Here is a 22,292-nt window from a genome sequence, read left to right on the forward strand (position 1 = left end):
TGTTGTTTTACGTTGTATCGGTCTCTGCTTCTTTTATCATTTATATTTCTTAAGCCGATCAGATCAACTATTGATCCAACGTATACCATCAGGATTATCGTCCACGGTTGTTGCTTAGACTTTACTTATCTATTAGGGTTGCATTTATCCATCAACGTACGTTGATGGATTTTTAATAGAATTAAGTAAATTAAATTTCAGACAACTGATAATATTTTAATTGCATTTTTGCCTTCTCTTTGTGAAGACCTTCAGAGGATGTGTGAAGGCTGCAAAGCTAATACGCCTCATCAGCATAAGTGTTAAGAAGTGTTGGAAACAAAGGTAGTGAGAATAATGTTGAAGTCAGTGAGTTACGGTTTTGGTTTACCTGTTTGAAGGTGATAATGGGTCGCCTTGACGAGGCTGTTTTTTACTTCGAAGAGATCTGACGCGAAGCCATTATTCATTACACAGCTTGAGATTTCCGAATAACAAACTTTAATCCAGTCGGTATGAATGGATCAACAAAATTGAGAGCTCGCGTGGAGAAACGCCAACTTAGCGAACCAAAGGTAGAAATTAAACAGGAAATGTTATAGAGTTTCGTTTATTCCATTACGTTATACATTGACCTAATTTGATCAAAGATAAGGACATTAATTTTCATGTTTAATACGCCGTAGTACTTTTTCTAACTGGTTTCTAAGTCCTTCGAACCAATTTCAAAATCAGTGTCTCTTGTGTCTTATCCTTCAGTTTCGATAAATCAAGTTATGGCTTGCCTTTGTGAGTTCGAGAGCATCTAAAAAATTTTCCAGCAATTATACAGCATTCGGTAGAGTCAGAAAATAATTACAGGAAACCGTTTTTACATTGATCCATATCAACTGGTTCTCTGTTGTCGAAAACATCTTGATAGAAGCCTTTTAATTCAGCCAAGATAGCTTTTTTATTAATTATTTCTTGTCCTTGTTTGTCTAAAAGCTTCCGTCAGTATATTGTTCCTTCTTTTTGTCAAGAGAAAGACTATAATTATTATTTTTTTCTCCTTTCTCATGGTACGCAGCTCTTGACCGAATCTGATTTCCCTCGGTGATATAATTGTACATAGAATTACGTTTGTAAAAAAAATTTAAGGCAGAACAGAAGAATAAATATATAAAAATAAAAAAACAGGTGTTAATTTTAAAGTTCTTTTTCTCTTGTTTAGTTTCTGTTCAATATCAATACGATTATTTTCCCTTTTCTTTGCTTTTACTTTGCTAAAGCAAATTGCCGTACGCGTCTGTCTTATGTTTTATTTTATCAAATCTTAGAGGAGTCTTGCAATTCTTTCAGCCAATCTTCGTAACTATAACTGATTAGTTCAATATAATTATCATCATCCAGTAGACTAGAAGTAAAGATGCAGTACGAAGTGTTACGGAAACCGTGTTCCAAACTATTAACATTCAGGGTTATCGATGAGTGGCCTGATTTGATAGGGGGTATGATCTTAGCGCTTTAATAATTTCGATTAAATCTTGCGAACAATCGCTAACAACATATTTGGAGAAAAGGCTTTCTTTGCCTCCAGGTGAAGTATTTGTCAGCATTTTACGATCGTTGGCCAACTAGAACCAATTTTATTCATGTATTCAAATAGATTCAGGGGTACCTATACCGGTTTTAAGAGAAGGGTTGAATGAGGTGACATGACATGCGGTAGATATAATAGGAAAGGGTTTAACGAGATGCAAGCGATCTAGGTATTGGAGGGGTTTAATGAGATGCAAGTGTATGTATTATTTGAAGTTTAGTATTGTTTCAGTAATTTGGAGTGAAGTGTACTGTGCTCTGGTGGTACGGTTCTGCCCAACCAGCCGGGTAGTACATCAAATATATAGGGAGACAACAATGGAGACGCTAGAAACCAATGAGAAGCCACTGATCGACCGCACGGTCAAACAAGTTGAAAAAAGGTGTGGGACTAGGAAAACCAGACCAAACCAGGTTTGGATGCTTTTAGAATTCAAAATGGTCTCCTTAATATCGCAGACTAGACAAACCAGTCAAACTGTTTTTTTTTTTTTTTTAATCCCTGTCACTGTTCAAATTAGCAGTCACTTATCTGTAACACCCAAAAATGGATACGAGACAATATTTCAAATCAAATTAAAAAATTTTATTAAAAAACACATGATAAATTATTACAAACACGTTCCAAAGAGAATGTTGACCCTGAATTTTACATGAAATCAATCACTTTATCTATTCTGGCAAATTGTCTCTGAAGCTTGGGTCTTTGTAGCTGTTTTCCATCTTCTTAAATCATGTCCATCTCAGTTTCTCTTGGTTTGTACACTGGAGGCTCCCGTTGAGAATATGCATCCACAGGTATTTCATTGCCCCATTGAAAGTATCTGCACATGTCCTTTCTTCTACATGTAAAGTAGGATCTGAACGGATTCTTTGTTGATCTTGACACCATTAACGTAGGCGTGTCCATGTGCTTGCACAGTAGCGGATTAAGACCTTCAGATACTTTGTACTCAGGGATCACATGGTCACACATGCATTGTTGATAGCTGTGGATACTCTCTTTAGGGCAGAAGAACGGACATTCTTTCAAATTTGAACAACAAATGTATGCTATACCAGAAGCAGGTTTTGATCACTTCGAGGTCTTGAAGGCAGCGTCCACATTTTGAGTAACTCATCTTGGAAGTGTTTCTTGAGACCAGTCACTTGAAAGTGATGTGTGATAAGCACAGTTACAGTCACTTTATACAGTTTCTAAACAATGGTTCTTTCAAATACAAAAAAAAAAAACAGTTTACCACCGGTTAGCCTCATCAACGTCAACAATCATCAAGTCTTGCCAATGTCAGCATGTTTTGCAAAACTGGTCAGGTTGCAGAAGCAGTTTCTCAATGTGTTTCGCTCTTCATGTGGTTGTGTGTTACTGATCCAGTCTTGTTCATACGGCGCCATTGCATTCAACACATCAAATAAATCGTGCCTTAGCCAATAGACATCGGTGCGATATTTATCCAAAGCTGTTTTATTCAAACATCACGTCACGTTTTGATGATCATGCAATGAAAGCGGTTCCTTCTTAACAATATCCTCATACACCAAGAAGGCAAAACAGATCCAGTACGCTTCCTTTATTCTTTCTTCGTCAAGCTCTCCACAAGAGTCACTTTTATTTTCAGTGATCATGATGTTTGGCGCCATGATCTTGACTCAAAACCAATTACGATAGCAAACCATATCCTTCTCTAATATATTATTTAGGGAAACAGGTTTTTCCAGTTTAGTACTGTTCCCATTGTCTGTTGCTTCGTAACCTCGCCACCAAGGGTGTTATTGCCTTGTAACGACGTTTTCCCTGTTTTACGCCTGGAACCTGGTGGTGTATCCATCATGAGTGCATGTGCTGTTTCTTCAGTTGAAACGGGAGGAGGTGTTTTGGTTCGGAGGGAAATTTTTTACCCTTTAGTAGTGGGAGGAGCACCACTCAATGGTTTAGAGACTTTTGTAGATTTTGTCTCTGGTTTGGAGGTTGACTCTTTAGTAGGTAATGGGCATTACCAGTGTTGGTTACACCGTCGCTTCACTTTTATCTGTTTTGTCAACCCTTGATACCTTTTAGTAGGTTTCTTCAGTTGAAACGGAAGGGCGTGTTTCGGTTCGGAGGGGAATTTTTGACCCTTTAGTAGTGAGAGGAGTACCACTCAATGGTTCAGGGCTGACAAGAATCCTCCCTTTTGATTCAGCACTGCTTTTTTCTGCTTAAGACTTGGTTTCTTGCGAATCAAATAGAGGGGCTTTGACTTGTGTGGCCTCAACTTTTGAAATGATGAATTTGGTATCACAATGTTGCCTTTAAGGAGATTTAGAGCGATTTCACCAATGGCTTCTATTTGCCCTATGTTCGCATGTGCTATTATGTCTTTCTGATGTTTTTCATTGCTCTTGAAACAGGTACAAAGAAAGGGTAAATGTTGTTGGACTCTTGACTGATTGGATACTCTCATGCGCTTTCTATTGACCCCTTTAGATTGAGTGGTGGTACCAGAGCGTAACACCATTTTGCCACCGCGTTGATTCTTTCTTTTCCCTTTTGCTGTGCGACGTGACTTGTAGGAAGTCATCATGTTAACTGAAATCCACCGGTAGTAGTTCCTCTGTTTTATGGCATTTGTCTCAGTAAATGACGGGATAAGAATGTGTTGTCGGCAATTTTCTTGTTCGTAGCCGTTGCATATTTGGTGTACGGAGATGTAAATCCAAGACAAGATAACCAAATGGGTGTGGCGTCGCATCTTGGAAGCTTTCTTATACGTAAGGTGCATTTTCGGCGAATATTTGCTGAGCCAACGTCCGAAACCCCAATGTATCGCAAGGGTTGTTAAAAGCAATGATGTAGTGAGCATTCAGAGAGATACTCCGAGAAAACTTTCCAGGTGGAAAAAGGTTCTAAGTCAAATAGATACAGGCTACATCGCAGTGATGGGACACCTTAGTGAACAGATCCAGAATATGTTCGTCATCGCAACAATTTTTCATTAGGTCATCCAATACGAGTATTCCTGGTCGGCAGTTTGCAGGAAATAAACTAGGAATATCTACGGGAATAACCTCCACATATGTCACTTGAGCTGCCATTTCCCTAAAACATTCCTGCCATTGTCTATAGTAATATACAATATTACTAAAGTAAACAAATCGACGGCACTTTCCTATGGTCTATACTCTTATAGACCATAAAATGACGTCAAAAAATGTTCAAAACTTAAGTGGAACCACGAGCCGCAGGCGAGTGGTTTCACTGCCAAGTTTTGGACATTTTATGGCGTCATTTTATGGTCTATAAGAGTATAGACCATAGAAAACTGCCGTCGGTTTGTTTTTTACAATAACACGGAAAAAGTACGAGCGGAATTGGCTATTTTCTTCGTTGAGAAAGCGCGCGCGTTACATCTGACGTCATTTTTGTTGTCTGTACTCTTATAGACAATAGCTACGAGCCAGTCAGCGGGCGGAAATTTGGACAGTTATTGTAAAAAATCCGCTTGTTCAAGTAACTGTTTCGTAAACGTCGTCTTCCCACACTGACTTGGCCCTGCTATCATAATACTGCTTGGAAATTTGAATTGGCCCATCTTCTCGCAATGAACTTATCAGTTCTAGTCACAAAGATTGGCTGAAAGAATTTCAAGACTCCTCTGAGATTTGATAAAATACAAGATAAGAAGACGGCAATTCGCTTTAGCAAAGTAAAAGCAGGAAAAGGGAAAATAAACGTGTTGATATTGAACAGAAACTTACAAAGAGTAAAGAGCTTTAAAATTAACACCTTTTCTTCTTTATTTATTAATTTTTTATTTATTTATTTATTTATTTATTTATTTATATATTTTTTTACAAAAAATTAAAGGCTGAACATAATTCTATGTACAATTATATCACCGAGAGAAATAAGATTCCGTCAAGAGCTGCGTACCATGAGAAAGGAGAAGAAGAATAATTATTATATTCTCTCTCTTGACAAATAATGAATTAAAAGGCTTCTATCAAGATGTTTACGACAACAAATAACCAGTCGATATGGGTCAAGGTAAAGACGGTTTCCTGTAATTTACCTTCTGACTTTACCGAAAGCTCCAAAAGTGCTGGAAAAATTTAGAAAGAAAATGACAAGTCTTTAGGAATCGATGGTTTGGCAGGTTCTTCAAAATATTCTGGCTATTACTAGGGAAGCTCTTAGCAGTCTCTTTAAATGCCGGCTGTACATATGAGATGCTATCGAACTCACAAAGGCAAGCAATGACTTGATTTATCGAAACTGAAGGACCCATTTCGATACTGAACATGGAATATGAAATTGGTTCGATAGACTTAGAAACCAGTTAGAAAAAGTACCACCACGTATTAAACATGAAAATTAATGTCCTTATCTTTGGTAAAATCAGGTCAATTTAAGATGTAATTGAATAAACCAAACTCTATAACATTTCCTGCTTAATTTCTACCTTTGGTTTCAACAAAGCCTTTGGTTCGCTAAGTTTCTCACCGCGAGCTCTCAGATTTGCAGATTCCTTCATACCGACTGGATTAAAGTTTGTTATTCAGATATCTCAAGCTGTATAATGCATAATGGTTTCGCATCAGATCTCTTTGAAATAAAAAACAGCCTTCCGAGGCGACCCATTATCACCTTCAAACATAGCACTGGAAGTTGCCGTGTGCAAAACAAATGAAGACGATTGAAGGGGTTAAAATAGGAAAACCGTAATTCACTGCTTTTTGAGATTATTCTCACTAACTCGATTATTAAAGGGGTGCCTTGAACAAGACCCTAAGTGACTTTAATGTGAGATAAAGTTCTCCTTTTTTCTCACAAATGAATTCAACGCAATTTGGATGGAGAATGTAACAATTTATCAGAAGTCACTTCTAAGGGCTTTTTTCCAGGAACCTTCAATATTAAATCAGCTTTGTGCTGCATGGTTAGCTGATTTTAAAGTTATGCAGCCACATGCAGTGTAAAGCTGTTCAGCCCTTGAACATGCTTGTCCCAATCAAAGTGAAATCAATGTGATCATAGCAGATTCATAGGTTTTGTATTCACACAGTTATATGCGTACAGTTTGAGTACTTCTACTGTATTGGTTTTAGCATAATAACATGTCAAAGTCAAGTGAAAGTGTTCTTGGTTTTTCTGAGTGGCGTAGTAAAATGATGATGTGTCTGGAATCATACCTTAATTTCAAACTGCAAAATATAATGTTCCAGGGAAGAGTTTACAAGTTACAAACAGAGAAATTAATTTTAGCCATGTCAGGGCCAAAAAAGAGGTGACTATTTTGTTACCAGTGTCGTTGGCTGTACAAAAATTCAATTGATGGTAAAGAATCATAAACTTGAAATTTCTGTTCAAATACTAACTCTAAAATCTTTTCACGGACCCATTTTCCATTTACTTTCATGTTGGTTATTATCTGACAAGAGAACACTTTTTGTTATTTTCCCAAAAGAAAGGAAGGAAGCATTGGTTACTGTTCAAAGAGTGAAGTACAGTGCAATAAGTTGTTTTAGAAATGCAAAGAGTTATCCCAGTTATTGTTTGTCAAGTACTGACAGAAATACATGTAACTAACTTTAACACTGTTTGTGATCACAGAATAAACAGTTTGGTGAATATACGATTTAATCGTCTTTAACTTTACTTTACATGTACCCTTTGCTCAGAAGTGAAGTTGTCTCAAATGTGTTTGTCACATTTTCTAATGGGTGTCATTAAACAAGTTATTTTCTTTCTTTGCACAAACACAAATTTTAAATTTTGTATGCACATAAATCCATTTTTTCTTGAACAAATGTGCAGATGTGCAAATCACATTTACTTCTGAAGTAAAACTGTCTTAAATTTGCATTTGTTTCTCACATTCGCTACAGTGTGCAATGTTGAGTAAAATTTGTAAATGTCGTGCAAACATGAAGTTTGATTTATGTGCAAATATGACCAAAATGAAGCAAGCATACCCATCCTGTTAATCCATTTTCCTTGGATTAAATGTGTGATCTTACTCATATTAACCAGATTTTCTTTGCTTGCAAATGTCGTGCAAACATGAGATTTGATTTATCCGCAAATATGACCAAAGCTAAGCAAACGTGATATTTCTTCTCATTTGCTCCACGTAAATCCATTTTTCTTGGAGCAAATGTGTGGTGTTTGTCATATTTACCGACTTTTCTTTGCTTGCGAATGTCGTGCAAACATGAGATTTGATTTATGCGCAAATATGACCAAAGTCAAGCAAACATGATGTTTTACCTCATTTGCTCACCACGTAAATCCATTTTTCTCGGAGCAAATGTGTGGTATTACTCACATTTACCATAAAGGGAAAAGTTGTCTTAAATGTGTACTTCCTCCTCCACATTTGCAACATTGTGTGTGAATATTGCGTAAATGCGGTATTTACCGCGTTTGCTTTGCTTGTAAATGTCTTGCAAACACGATATTTGATTTGTGTGCAAATATGACCAAAGTCGAGCAAACACACTTTTCCACGGCATATTTGCTACCCATGTAAATCTATGTTTTCTTGGAGCAAAAGTGTGTATTATCTTCACATTTACTGTAAAAGTAAAGTTGTTTCAAATGTGTACATCTTTCTCACTATTGCAACGGTGTGTAAATATCGTGTAAATGCGGTATTTACCATCTTTGCCTTATACGCCAATCTCTTTCAAACATGAAGTTTAGTTTTGAGCAAATATGACCAAATTTGATCAAACATAGTATTTTTTCACATTTGCTTCCGTTTTGCTACTTTTGTAAATCCGTTTTTTGGTGCAGTGTCTGTTTCTAACACTCAATGATATGTTTCGCTAAAGTCCGTTCTTAACACTTATGCTGATGAGGCGTATTAGCTTTGCAGCCTTCACATATCCCCTGAAGATCTTTACAAAGAGAAGGCAAAAATGCAATGAAACGATAGACAAATGCAACCCTTATAGATATAATTCAAATAATTAAAGCCTTCGCTATCCTTAATATGTCGCAAAATGTTCATCTTATATCTATTTATCTTCTATCTAGGGTGGCTCAATATCAAAAGCAGATAATTCCAACATAAATTTCTTGATAGAATTATATATAAAAAATAGTTTTATATATATAAAATGGGTAGAGTTTCCTCGCCTCTACGCACTCTGTACAAATTAGATATATATGGTAAATAAACAAAACAAAGCTTAAAATAAAGCGTATAAAAAACCAAAACAATTCAACAAGCCCCCTCTTCGCTTATGGAAGTTTAGTCGTAAAGTCAAAAGAACTTTGTGAACACGCATTTACTTCCAGGGATTCCAACAGCCAATCAAAGGCCGTTGTGAGGCTGTTAAGAGGCTGAGCGCTTGATCACGCTCGCTAATATTGCCCTGGCGTCAAAAGAGAAATCATAAGAGCGCTGCTGAAATTGGTCATTATTGCTACCGCTAGTATTCACTTTGGAAATTCAAGGTTATTAGATCTTCAAAGTGTCTCTGACACTGAACAGATTACTCACACGACTTGCTACGATCGTCTACAGATAAAAGGTGAGATTTAATTGTTTGTTCAATTTACATGGAAAGATTCAACAATGAAACTCGCTGATCTTCATAGAAAAGGAGGCGAGGAGATGGGATGAGTCGGGGGAGGTGAGAAAAGTTGTTGTCTTTAGTTTAACTTCAACTGTTCATCACAAAAAACTTGGAAGTTAGGTGCTCTTGAAAAATTTTAATTATTAAAATTCTGCATATAATAGCATTTATTTATACAAGAAATGTCTTCCTAAAAAGTTTACTTAAAACCAACTACTCTATTTTACATGAGATCCAAACAGTAGAAAAATATAAATCCGAGCATAAATTGTAAATAAAGAACGGCTTTTCTCAGTTTATAAGTCACGTTCAGGCGTATGCAAATGATTTCGTAAGCTGCGCTGACAAATGATGGTTTTTCCCATTTGATGTAAATGAATTATTTTAGCTTCCGATTTGTGTGGGCAGAGTCTTAGAGGCTCCGAAGAGCGTGCAGCTGCAACCCACTGAATTTCAAAGATGCTTTTTTTCGAGGACAGATGCTCGTATTTGACATAATTGTCAGTTAGTACTTTGCATATTGTAATTGCGCTCTGAGTATTTAATGTTCAGATAGATCTTAGTCACCTCGTTGTTGCCCAATTCATCATGTGACGGTACTCTAGGGAATAGTGTCTTTTAGAACTGTTCATATTAACGCTGGCATGCATTCTTTACTTCCAAAAAGACAAAGGATTGTTTCTCCTGAGAATAAAATCACTTGGTTTGTAATGGTCAATTATTGACACCTATCACGCTCTGTAAGCGTAGCTTTCTATATTCTGCAACTGACGATGGTATTTGAATATGCCGAAACATGTCATATAATCTGAAAATGTTTTTTATCTACCATTTATTGTCAGTTTGCTGCTTTTTTGACTTTTTAAGATATCTAAGCGTATTTTTAAAAATATACCAGCTACATTTTCAGTTGTAGGAGGAGGGCTAACTTCAATCCCCTGCAGCCGAAACAAAATTGAGGTGGTCAATTAAAGCCAAACGAACGGCTCTCACGGAGTTCCATGATCCCTTCTTAAACCCGCTTTCGTTACAATCATGCATTTGACCGGTCTTCTTTTAGCTTTTCTTTTCAAAAGGTTATTTTTTGGCGTGTTTCTATGGTTACCGAGACTGTGAATGTGCACGGTATTTCCAATATTCGTTTCTATTACAAAAACTCATTGTTGGTTGAAAAGGTTGTGTTTAGTTTTGCTCATGAAATAAAAAGGTCCATAACATAGCTAGTAAATTCGTGTAATCAACTCAAAATGCGAGAACGTGCTTCATATTCCCATTGTGCACGCTGATGACGTCAGCAAACATGCCTCGAGAAAAAAAATTTCTCCGTGGGTGACTTCGGCATAGGGGGAAACTTCAGCAAAAAGTTTAACTACAGATGGCAACAAGCGAACCAGCTGATGAAGAAGGTTTGCCTACTTTTTCTTTGGAATTGGAGTGTTTAACTCCCGAAAAAAAAAATTAAGAAAAGGAAAAAAGAGAACAAGCATAATGCCCGTGTCATCGTGTCTTGCAAAACGTTCAATTTTCAGACGTCGATTTCGCTTTCTCAGAGGGAAAACACACCTTTTCGAAACGATAAACTGAAAGAAAAACTGCTAAGGAATACTCGATAGTTTCAACAGCGGAATTCCGATAATAAACGGCGAAGAAATTTTGTTTCAAGGACAATTCTATTAAATAAATGTAAATATGTGAAACATATATTTGAACTGCGGATGAAAGATCAAATAGAAGAAAGATCTTCGCAATTACTACGCAACTTACGCAGTTGAGGAAAGAAAGCCTGAAAAAAATTCAGGCTTGAACGGGATTCGAACCCATGACCTCTGCGATGCTGGTGCAGTGCTCTACCAACTGAGCTATCAAGCCAGCTGGGAGCTGGTCTGCAATGCCGGTGCCGTGCTCTACCAACTGAGCTATCAAGCCAACTGGGAGCTGGTCATATTGTGAGTTCCTAATATACCCGTGAAGGATGAATAAATAAATGTAAATATATGAAACATATATTTGAACTGCGGATATATATATATTTACATTTATTTATTCATCCTTCACGGGTATATTAGGAACTCACAATATGACCAGCTCCCAGTTGGCTTGATAGCTCAGTTGGTAGAGCACTGCACAGGCGTCGCATGGGTTCGAATCCCGTTCAAGTCTGGATTTTTTTTACAGGCTTTCTTTTCGCAACTGCTTAAGTTGCGTAGTAACTGCGAGGATCTTTCTTCTATTTGACAATTTTACTGTCGTTTCATCCAGCCGACGAGCAAGAGGACATCTCAGATCATTATTAAACCACGGACTGTCTTGGTAACGTTAAAGGAGTACTTGTGGGAATCCAATTCACAAGAAATTACAGGTTTGATTGTAAATAATTTTTACTTAAATACTTTCGTAATTGGCTGATTCTTCGTATTCCTAACAGTTCTTTTGCGATTCGATAAATTCACGTCGACTGAAAATGGACTTGCAGTTCCTTCAAATAGCTTGTGCGTCTTTCGTCTCGGATTAAAAATTGTACGCCTTTCCGTCTTAGAACAAAGACTTTTAATAGCTGAGTGAATTTTTCATTTAGGAAATCTTCAGTTGTCTATTTTCTTTCTATTTCCATTTAAGAAACGTGACAACTGTGTACTGAATCGTGCCTAAACAAACACATGTCCTCGCGAGCGGAAAGAATTCTCCCATGTAAGGCAAGGATCAAAAATTTTCAAGTTTGTTTTTTGGAAAACTTTTAAATGGAAACCAGTTTTTATTCGATAATTAGAAACTTTAACTGTTTTAGACCAAAGGGATGTTGCTTTTTTACCCTGAAGGTTGTGTATTTTTACTGAACATGGGGTTGTTTATTACCATTTTGTACATTGGGTGAATGCTTGGAAAACCTCTGGTCAACTTAGGATCAACGGGTGACACTACCTTGTTGAAAATGTTATAAAAAAAAATTGGTTCATGAGTCAGCTGTACTCAAGAAGCTAGAGTTGCTCTCGGCTACGCCTCGAGCGATTCTTACGCAACTTTCGTGCTCTCTAAACTTCCCGCGTGCTTCATATCATTCTCGATGAATGTACGCTGACGCATAAACCAATTGTTAAAAGCATCACCATTTTTCATTGCAACAACTACCCACTCATCAAGTGTGGTTACCGTTGTAGTACAGTCGAACCTCCCTTGCGACCACTGCGACCACTAAGTGACCACTTTTCCAAAATACCAAAAGTTTTCAAGTCAAATCACTATAGATGGAACCTCTCGTAGGCGACCACCTCTCGTAAGCGACCACCTCTTGTACGTGACCACTTTGGTAGGCGACCACTTGACACAATATCTGCTGTATCTCTCACGGGCGGAAATTGAAAAATGTGTCTGCTGTATCTCTCATGGGCGGAAATTGAAAAATGTGTCGCATGTAACATATTGGCCACATCATAAGAGCGGACACCGTCAATCTCACAGTCGGAGCACTGATTGAAATAAACTTTACTCTGATTGGATCCCTCGAAGGAGAAATCAGAGTGTTGAGCTGTCTTGCAGTGTGTAATGATTTAATACTTAATGTCAGTGCACGTTTTAAGCTTTAACAAAACTGATATGAGCGGCCTCTGGGAGACTGAAGTGCGTTGAACTGTCCTACAGCAGTTTATTGTTAACTCCAACCTTATCGATGCACAAGTGTGGGATTGTTTTGCAACCTACAGACCTGCTGGTGTTTTTAATGCAGCTTGTAACCACGTACATCACAGGGTTTTATAAAAGAACTGTTAACTTTTTGCTTATGTTCCGTTTCCTAATAAATTTAGACAGCATCACCTGGAGTAACAAAAGAGTCACAAGAGTTGTCTCAATAATCACCATACACCCTAAGATTTTTTGCCTAAAACAATTTTGGACTTAATGTACTTGTAGCTAAGAAAAGTTATTATTATGGGTTTCAATAAGCACTAGCAAGAGGGTTAGGTCTCCCCAATTACCATATGTATATTACACGAAATTCAGACCCCCTTTGGTCTGAACTCTGGTAAGCGACCGCCTCCCATAAGCGGCCACATATGGGTGGTCGTTTACGTGAGGGTCGACTGTATTCAATTAAAACAAATTACACTTACTCATTATCATAATCGCTTTATCATCATTTATTGGCGTTTATGCCTGAAAGCAACACGAAGAAAACCCTTTGTCATGATTGTCAGCAGAGAAGCTTCTGGCGTGTTGATTGCTTTATCCTAGAGCTGAAGGCTTTATTGGGTAAAATTGACTGTCGTAAAAATATGGAAATATAAACTTCAGTTCGTTTAATTGTTTTTTTTTTAATTCAGTTGTTTTGTCTGTACACGAAAGGTTGACGAGAAAGCAGGAAAGGAAGCGATGAATACCAGATGGATCCTTGTACTGCCTATATTGGCGGTGAGTTTTTGCTGTTTAACAGTTACTGGCATTTGATAATCGGTCCATTAGGCTATCCAGCTCCTTTACATTAAAGGCTGACTGCGCTTTTTGAGAAGGATTCTTCAAGGGTTCTAACGAATCCAGTTTGGATGGAATGTCTGCTTAGAATGCGTTCACTCTATCCTGCCATCTCCTGAACGCAGTTAGGAGAGACAGTCTAGGAAATGTGTTACAAGTTAGCGGTGGGCGTGTTGGGTGCTAGAAATGGGCAGAAACGACGGAATTGTCCGCCCCTCCAAAATCAGGAAAAGAGTGTTCGCCGTGAAGCTTTGATAAAATGTACCATTTGTAGCCCTCTTCCGTAGTTCAATTTTTTTTTTTAAATCAAACTTTACAGCTGTTCGTATGGATGGAAACCGTATTTTTGGCGTATGCCGTGCAAATTCATAGAATGGATTTTACGGAGGACAATCTAACGAAGTCGCATCTTCATTACTACTACTGCAAATTATTACGAAAACAAAACTGAATCTGTATCGTGCTCCCTAGAAATACCAGGAAGCGCAAAGGAGATGGGAAAGGAAAAAATAATTTTTCTTTTCCTTCTCCCGCCGGTTCCCCCTTCCCCCCACTTACCCCACCCCCCAACCCCACTCCCCTCCCCCTCATTAACGGCCTTGCAGGTTACACGTCATGCAATGATTGTATGTTCTTCTTAGGCGGCTTTCAAGATGGCGGGTGGTAAGTTTCTTATGAAGTACAATGAAACCAATGGAACTCTGATAGTTAAAATTACACAGTATTAATGAACCAACGCGCAAACCTACGGCTCTGCTTGTTTTACTATAAGAAGATGTTTCTTTAAGCATTTTTTTATATAAATAATTAACGAGGGATCCGCTGTAATTGGCTACGCTGTAGTGGTCTCCCTGCCTAATTATTATATCGATCTTTGGTTTTTTTTTTTTTTTTTTTTTTTTGTTGTTGTTGTTTCTATTGTTTGTTTCCATTCTGTTTGTATTTTAGTTAGGCGAAGCTAAATAAATTTCTGAAGATTAGATTCGTCTTCCATTTTCTATTAACAGACTTGTACAAGTCCAACGGTCATGGCATCTGGTAAGTCAGTGCTCTTCTTTTACAAGGTGTTTAGGCGCCAGGGTTATTTTGGGTAAGGGATGTCTTAAGCCAGAATTTCAGTGTTCTTAGATTATGCTAGGAACATGCGAGAAGAAACCTTTGCTAGCTCCATAACAAAAAAACAAATCTTTCGGAAGTTTCATGTTTCCTATGAGAGGACACCTTTCCCAGGGATCACGTGTGTTTTCTGTGTTTAGTTGTGGGTTATAAAATGTGAATACACCGAACGTGTGTATGAAAATACAGTAAAACCCGCATGTAGTTACCTAGTGGATGTTTAGAACTTGCAGTCTTACAATAGGAATAGGCGCCTGGAGGCTTAATCACCTTCCTTTTCACATATCAATTTCTGCCGAAATAGTTATTGCATACAGATTTTGAACCCAGGATATTGTACCCCTTTGGATATAAATCAAAAACCGGAGAATATTCCCTTTGTGACTGCATGGTAGCCCAGGATTGTTCACAATAGTCAGCTTTGATTACAATTTCTGCCTCAACAAAGTGCTGCTGAGGTTTTGCTTATTCCTTGAATTTGATTGCCCTTTCGGTAAACGTTGTATTTTGAGACACTTTTAAAAAATATATATTTCGCTAGTCCTTTGGCGGCTCGCCAGGTAGTTTGCTATTAGTAGAAGCACTTCTCACCTCCTGTTGAATAATAGCCTGTAATAAACGATCTCTCCGTATAGTAATGTGTATACGTTTTAGTCGTCAGAAGATGGTACAAGAAACTTGATTTTCTTAAGGACGGTGTCTGCTAACAAATACTTAAGTATTTTTTGTGCGGTATATGAATACGCAAACCCTATCAAGTGCTATTGGAATCCAAAATAAAAATTGGGTTAGCCACGCAAAGATAATCACGGTTTCATTTTGGACAAAATACCACCCAAAAGCTTTTTATAATTGTTTTCGCTTAATTGTAACCGTAATAATTATTCATCAGGAGGTGAGGAGGTGTGTAATATTTATCACTGTAATATGTGTGGGTTATTCCCCAGTTTTGTTTTGGATTCAACTAGCGCTTGTCATAAGCTGCCCAAAACATCCTCTTTATGAGGAAAAGCTCGAGGAAATACTTGTATCAAAACAGAGCATTGGAAGCTTCCAATTTTTTTACAAACAAATGACAGATTTTAGTTTTTATCAACTTTGAAGTCTTCATCATTGAACGGAAGAAAGAGAGCTAGCTTTTTGAAAATTCTTATTTTGCCTCGGTTATTTTTCAGAGTTGTTTTTCCAAGTGCCTCAACGACAATGCCTTCGTAGCTTCATTGCAGTGCATAAATTTAAACGTAGATTTTTTCTACTGGGCTCAATGTTTTAGTACCAGAAAGGGGACTCGCTACCATAGTGATCCTTGGCCAAAATTTCAAGGTTTTTTTGAGGCTTTGAAAAGAGTGCAAATGGAGATTGAGCGCAATCAAACAGCTTTCAAAAAAGGCCATTGGATGAGTGAAGTAAAATATCAACAACGAGTGCAAATATTTTATAAGAGGTTTCAAACACCGAGAAGCTGCCATGCCGTTAGTGCCTGTTAAGGCTTTTTTTACGGTATGTAAGAACTGCTTTTTGCAATTAAAGGAAAAAAAACACTCCTCGGGAATTATTAAGGTACATAATGAACTCCCCAAATCAAAGAGTATAAAAAACTGTAGTCCGGAGTATTTATGATCCTCGCCGATGCTCCATTTTGTAGCTTATTTAGATTTCTGAAGCTAAATTATCGGTAGAATCACTTTTTCGCCTTTTACTCATCATTTAATCTTGCAACTTAGTAAGTGGCGTGACGCGCCGCTTTTTTGTTTAAGCCCTTATTTGTTTGTCTTTTTTGTTTTCTGCATTTGTGTGTCCATCACCCACCCCAGACCTCCAGGTGTCGCTCGGTCAAAACATTCGTGGGTTCGAGTTCGGGAAGGCCAGAGAAAGAAAAATCGATGTATAGACATTTTTGTTTCGTCTCTTAGGGCTCTGAAGAAATTTGTTTCCTTTGTTCGCCTTTAAAAGAAGACTACCTTTAACGTTCCAAACTATTTTAACGGAATGCGAGCAAAGCTCGGAAAAACTTAGTCACATGAATTAAGTGGAATTTTTTTTTTTTTTTCGGTTTTTCGATAAATCTTTCAGCGGCTAATCATATTAGACTTGCTAAGAAACTCCAAAGGAGAAGTAAGAGTAAAAATGTTTTACAGCGGAGTCTGGGGGACACTATGTCAAACTAAGTCTTTTTAAGCGTAGTCACCAAGGTGATTTCAGTTCCTTAAAAGATGACTGAAGTTTAAGCTACCAGAACGGGATTTAATTTCATAGGCATTAGATCGTATGTAACTCCGTTAATTATCTGGGAATTGACTGGAGTGAATTTCATTTCCTAGTTTCTAGCAAGCATCCTGTCTTTGGGAAATCTCGTGAATTGATCCTAATTTTCCAACTAAACGCCGCCTGTAGTGTGGGGAAGGGAGGTGTTAGCAAGGATGCCGCCTCCAGGTATCCCGGCGTTACAATGCATACATACTTGTTTATCCACTCCCCTTACAATAAACAGACAACAATATATGTTCAGATAAAGTAGAAACTACTTACACAGACTAAAGTATTACAACTTCTCTAAGTGAAATGACTGGCGCATAACAAGAGCATAATTTAAGAGAATTATTTAACAGGTTCCAGATTTTAGCAGTTCTGCATGAAATAGTTCTCTGCACTCCTCCAGGTTTTTTCTAAAAAAGCGGATGAACAATGTTTTGAACATTCCTTACTTATTATACACCAAAGCGTTCAACAAATTTGAATAGATATTTGGGAGCATTGCCTAAGCAGCGTCACTTGATAGCCATATATATGGCGGAGCAGCGCCGTTGTTTCAATATAGGTATGAAGTTGTCAAATTTGCGAGCACCACAAATGATGCTTAATTTTGAATTGTTTGCAGTTTGTTTAAATTAGCGCACAAAAGCTTTATGTTCCTATTTTGATATGGATGCTTACAAACAGTGCCACTACTTTGCAATGGCAGCGATTTTTAAACCAAGACATTCCATGCAGCAAGTTGCTTTAACAGGGACAAAGAACTTTGACAACGTTAGAACTTTTTCACAAAGCCTCAAAGTTTAGCGTCAATTTTAACTTAACATATCACTCCAAGAAATGTTGTTGTTTGTTTTGTTTTTCAGATATGGTTGTCCTTGGCCACTGGCTGCTGAATGGCCGAGATCGAGATATAAGGTTGGTCAAAAACTGACTACAGTTTTAAAGGTGCCACTGAGGAACCTGCGAAGCTTAAAACTATATACATATTTAAAACTAATCGATTCAGTTGGAAGTGTAATCAAACTGTGTTTCGAACGAGAAACCCTGGCACGGACAACAACTGTAGCTGCAGACAGTTTCCTTTCTTTTTCCTTAACCATCCGACACAACCTAACCTCCCACAACTGTTTTCTTCTGGCGCCCGTAATATTCACAGCTATAGGGATATCAAAGCAACAGTCCCACTAAAAACTGAACTCAGAATAATGACTCGGCGGTTTGAAAAAATAACAAATCAGAATACAATCCCACTCTATTTTGCCTCAATTCTTTCATTTTTGTGCAACGTTATGACGACGTCACAAGAAGGCCAAAATTACGGCGTAACAAGTCTCACCTGTCCGAGTGTCATCTAATCAGTATTACAACCAGGTCACCTAAACCCGTAAATAAACAAAGTTAGACGTATGACATAGCGCTGCCAAGTTTGGTCAACGGCACCTCATTCTCCAAAATTAAAATCTCCAAACATAAAGGGGATAAAAACCAAGTTAAGGAGATAAAAAAAGATAAGCCACATTGTTTCTTGAGGAGAAAATAACCAGTTATTAATTGGCTGGGCTGATAAGCATCAAGGAAACACCTCAAGTTTTCAACTTACGCGTGCGCTTATGACGCAAGAATTTATGCGCAGTAACGATGCGCAATTCAATTCCTGGCCTTCAGTTAAATTATGAGAAACAGCGCGATAATTCACTAATAGTCACGAGCATCCACATTAAACAATTGTAGCAGTCAGTGAGATCACTGACTATATTCTTCACTTACTAACACTAAGCTCCTCTAGATACCTAGGGCAATTTTTATGCTCAAAACTAAGAAATAACACGAGAGATTTACCTAAAACAAGCTCCTTTCAAGCAGAGTATTAGAAAACAAGTGTCTCCAGTCTTATTATGAAGTGAACAGTAATAATTTCTTTCATCTTTGGGTTACAAAAATAATTGTGCGCCAAACATTAAAATGATGTTTGTTCTATACATTAGATTTAAATTGGCATTGTACTGTTTTATATATGGAGAGAAGTTGGTCCGGTTATGTGGGCCAACTGGATTTCATTTGTTTTCATTCACTGCGATAACTGTTTATTAAATTTTATCTTTCATGTCAATTTTTTCTAAAATGGTCGCATTTTAAGTTAAAATGGCTTTAACGTGATAAGCGTCACGAGATGGCTTGAGTAGGCAAGTTAAAGTGAAAAATTTGTCCCAGGTAGAAGGGTCACCTTACCTTAATAAGAGGTTGGCCTTGCCAGGCGGATCATGCTATCACCTTCTTGGGAAAGCCAGTTTTGAGTTCATGTAAATAGCTCAGGACAGTCCTTTTACGGGTACTATGACAGAATGGTTTCACATATCGCTTGGAGTTCGCCAAGGATGCCTTCTCTCCCCTACGCTTCTCGACATCTTCCTGGAAAAGATAATGATGACGTTGACGGCTTGGCAGGCAGTGAGTAAGAACTTGACGGCCTTTTAGGATACTGGACAAAAAAATCAACGAGATACAAATTGAGAATTATGAGTGCAGAGAAAATAAGCTGACGGCAAGTAGCAACGTTCCCATCACCGCAAACATAAACCACATCCATTGCCTGATTTCATGCCGTGGGGGTCTGGGTACAAGTCTGTGTATTATGGGTTATGGGACTCAACACCCACATAGCCAGAAAGAGCATACCGAACTTTACAGCATTCTCAAGTTTGGTGTTAATCAAGCTAATATTAGGAAAGATACAGCCATTCAAAAACTCCAAATTTTACTAAGAAATGTATGGAACGCCGGACGTGACGGACGATTTGTCCGGCGTTCCATACATTTCTAAGTAAATTTTTTAAGTCTTTGAATGGCTGTATCTCGCCTAATATTAGCCTGATTAACACCAAACTTGAGGAAGTTGTAAAGTTTGATGTGATTTTCTGGCTATGTGGGTGTTGAGTTGGACACTAAAACAGTTTGGCTGATTCATGCATCTTTATTATTGTTAGTATTATTGTGTTTGAATAGCACATTAGTAGCGTCAATATGCAATTCTTAGAAAGAAATATATAAATACAACCCAACTGGATAAAACGCTTGTGTAATTTCCCAGTTACTAAAAGAGGAGCAAATCCTCGCAAGGGGTCTCTGTGAAGAAAAAAATATATATGGTGATAACTAACAGTGATTATATATGGAATGTTTGCTTGTTTTTCAACGACTCGAGACATTTCTGCCAACCAAGCTCTTATCCTTTCTCTACGGAACGATTGTTTATTTGTTGTTGTTGTTTTGTTTTGTTTTGTTTCTATAAGTAGCGGACTTTAGATATAACAAGCTGGTAATTCAAAACCTAGCGTATCATTAAATTCAACAGTTTCACGGTCACAAATTTTAGGAGCTGAATAATAGGTAACTGTTTTCCTCTTGCAGTTTCAGTGGATCGCCATCCTTTATTGAAGGCCGGTGTCCAGGCAGCACGGCCCCAATCTTCAGCCAATCAAATTCATTCGCCACTGCTCCAATAATTTACCTCAACAGAAGTTTTTCCATTTCCTGCTGGGTAAAACCGACGAATTTTAGCACGAGTGGGGTAAATACGATTTATAATGACTGGCGTAGCCCATGGCAGTTTCATCTTAGTTTCGAAAACCAGTTCATCGTTATGGGTCGCCATTCACTGAACAGTGCAAATGAATGGTTCAGCGTGTTCTCTAGTGAAAAGGTTTCCCTGAACACTTGGACACACGTGGTAATTACGTGGGATCAGGACAAAGGGTCTGTGTTAATCTTCATTGATGGCAAAACTTTGGGTAAACAAACAATTTCTCCCAGGGAGACATCTTTCTACCTACCCACAGGAAAGCCATACCAGATTGGAAATGACGGCCACCCTGATCACCAGTTCTACGGATCAGTGATGGATCTCTATGTGTTTGGCACGGCATTATCCCAGGATGAAATCAGTAGACTAAGAGGTTAGTGTGTAATTGCGCGGGATGGCCTGGGCCGACTGCGTTATAAATTCGGTCGAGTTTCTTTTCATCGTAGTCACAATTTTTTTTAAGTTTCGCGTATCCCGTGGGAAGTCTCGAGAGAATTGTGCGATTTCATTTATTCAAAAAGGCGGCCATGTTTGTTTACGAGTAAATTTTCAAGACTGCGATATGCGGTTTTCAGAAAGAAAACAAACCTTTTGGAAACGGTAAAACGAAATAATAACTTCTAAGGAGTACTCGACAGTTTGAAAAGTAGACATTCAAGAGTTCATGGCGAAGAGATTACGGCACAGCGACATCGCAATTATCACTGGCGTGACAGACTTCGTCGAAAATGCTGGAGCACTTGTGAAAAACTATTTCAATGGACGGATCCCCATACTCTTGACAGTTTTCGTGAAATTTTTACTGAAACGCATATAAAGAAATCCCACTTAAACAAACACATTTACCTCGCGAACGGATCTCAGTTGCACACAGGCTAAGCCAGCCACGGTCTTGAATCTCGTGCTTTAAAAGAACACCAGGATCAAGTACAAGGTTCAAACAAAGAACATGACAAAAAGTGTTTTGTTCAAACTGAAACATCTTTGAATACTGACGCTTTTTGAAGGCTCCTGAGTTTTTCAGCCAAAACTTGAAATAAATATTTTTCATGTTATGTCAGTTGAGATTGTTGTCCATATAGTTCAATTTAATGTAACTAGAAAGTGAATTTGTTGCGCTTAGTTTGCGTGGTTTCTCCTCTTTATATGTTCATATGTTGGCAGTTAGCCATAGCAATAACTAGTTTATAGTACACACTACAGTGATATATAGCTTACCCTGTAATCTTGGGCAGGCTAAATCACTTAAGGTGGCTTACTACAGTTTTCTGGACTGAAAGAAGGCCTTAAATAAAACTCAAGAAAAACACTTAATACAATAGAGATAATTTTGAGTCAGAAATTAAATTTGGAATGCTCAAAAAGTGTTAAATACAAAATAATGAGTCTTAGTGGGGCCTGAAAACTACACCTTTTAGAGTTTTCTGGCTCTAAATCTAGCGGTACGACCCCACTTCAAACTTTCAGAATTTGGGAAGTGGGCAAAAATAAGTATTTACAGGGAAAGACACGAAATTCTGACAGAGAGAAATTCGGAAAATGACAAAATTGGGAGATTTTGCCTTATTTGAAAATTCCAAAAAAATTTCTGACTGAAAATCGGATTTTCTTTAAAAAAATGTTCACGTTTCCGTCTTAGTGTTTTCTGTAAACATCAAAATTTTGAACATAAGTTGTACGGTTAGATTTGGAGAAATTAAGCGAGAAAAAATATTTATTGTGACCCCCGGTGAGAAGAGCATTGCGCATG

General features: G+C 37.8%; 1 protein-coding gene and 1 non-coding gene across 2 annotated transcripts in view; one reads left to right on the top strand and one right to left on the bottom strand.

Annotated features, from left to right (window-relative positions):
- The first annotated feature begins 8,936 nt into the window (after positions 1-8,936).
- LOC146450367 (uncharacterized) overlaps positions 8,937-22,292 on the top strand; it is a 38,263-nt gene continuing 24,907 nt past the window's right edge. The window contains exons 1-6 of the mRNA XM_085100417.1: positions 8,937-9,081; positions 11,386-11,485; positions 13,465-13,530; positions 14,598-14,628; positions 17,826-17,877; positions 20,371-20,915. Of these exons, the coding sequence (XP_084956543.1) occupies positions 13,492-13,530; positions 14,598-14,628; positions 17,826-17,877; positions 20,371-20,915 (667 nt within the window). The 5' untranslated portion in view covers positions 8,937-9,081; positions 11,386-11,485; positions 13,465-13,491. The remainder of the gene's footprint in view (positions 9,082-11,385; positions 11,486-13,464; positions 13,531-14,597; positions 14,629-17,825; positions 17,878-20,370; positions 20,916-22,292) is intronic.
- Positions 10,923-10,995, bottom strand: Trnaa-agc (transfer RNA alanine (anticodon AGC)). Its single transcript has one exon. It is a non-coding gene; the product is annotated as a tRNA-Ala (tRNA).

The sequence above is a fragment of the Pavona decussata genome, unplaced genomic scaffold (assembly GCF_977016875.1).
Source record: "Pavona decussata unplaced genomic scaffold, jaPavDecu1.1 SCAFFOLD_468, whole genome shotgun sequence".
Classification (NCBI taxonomy): Eukaryota; Metazoa; Cnidaria; class Anthozoa; order Scleractinia; family Agariciidae; genus Pavona; species Pavona decussata.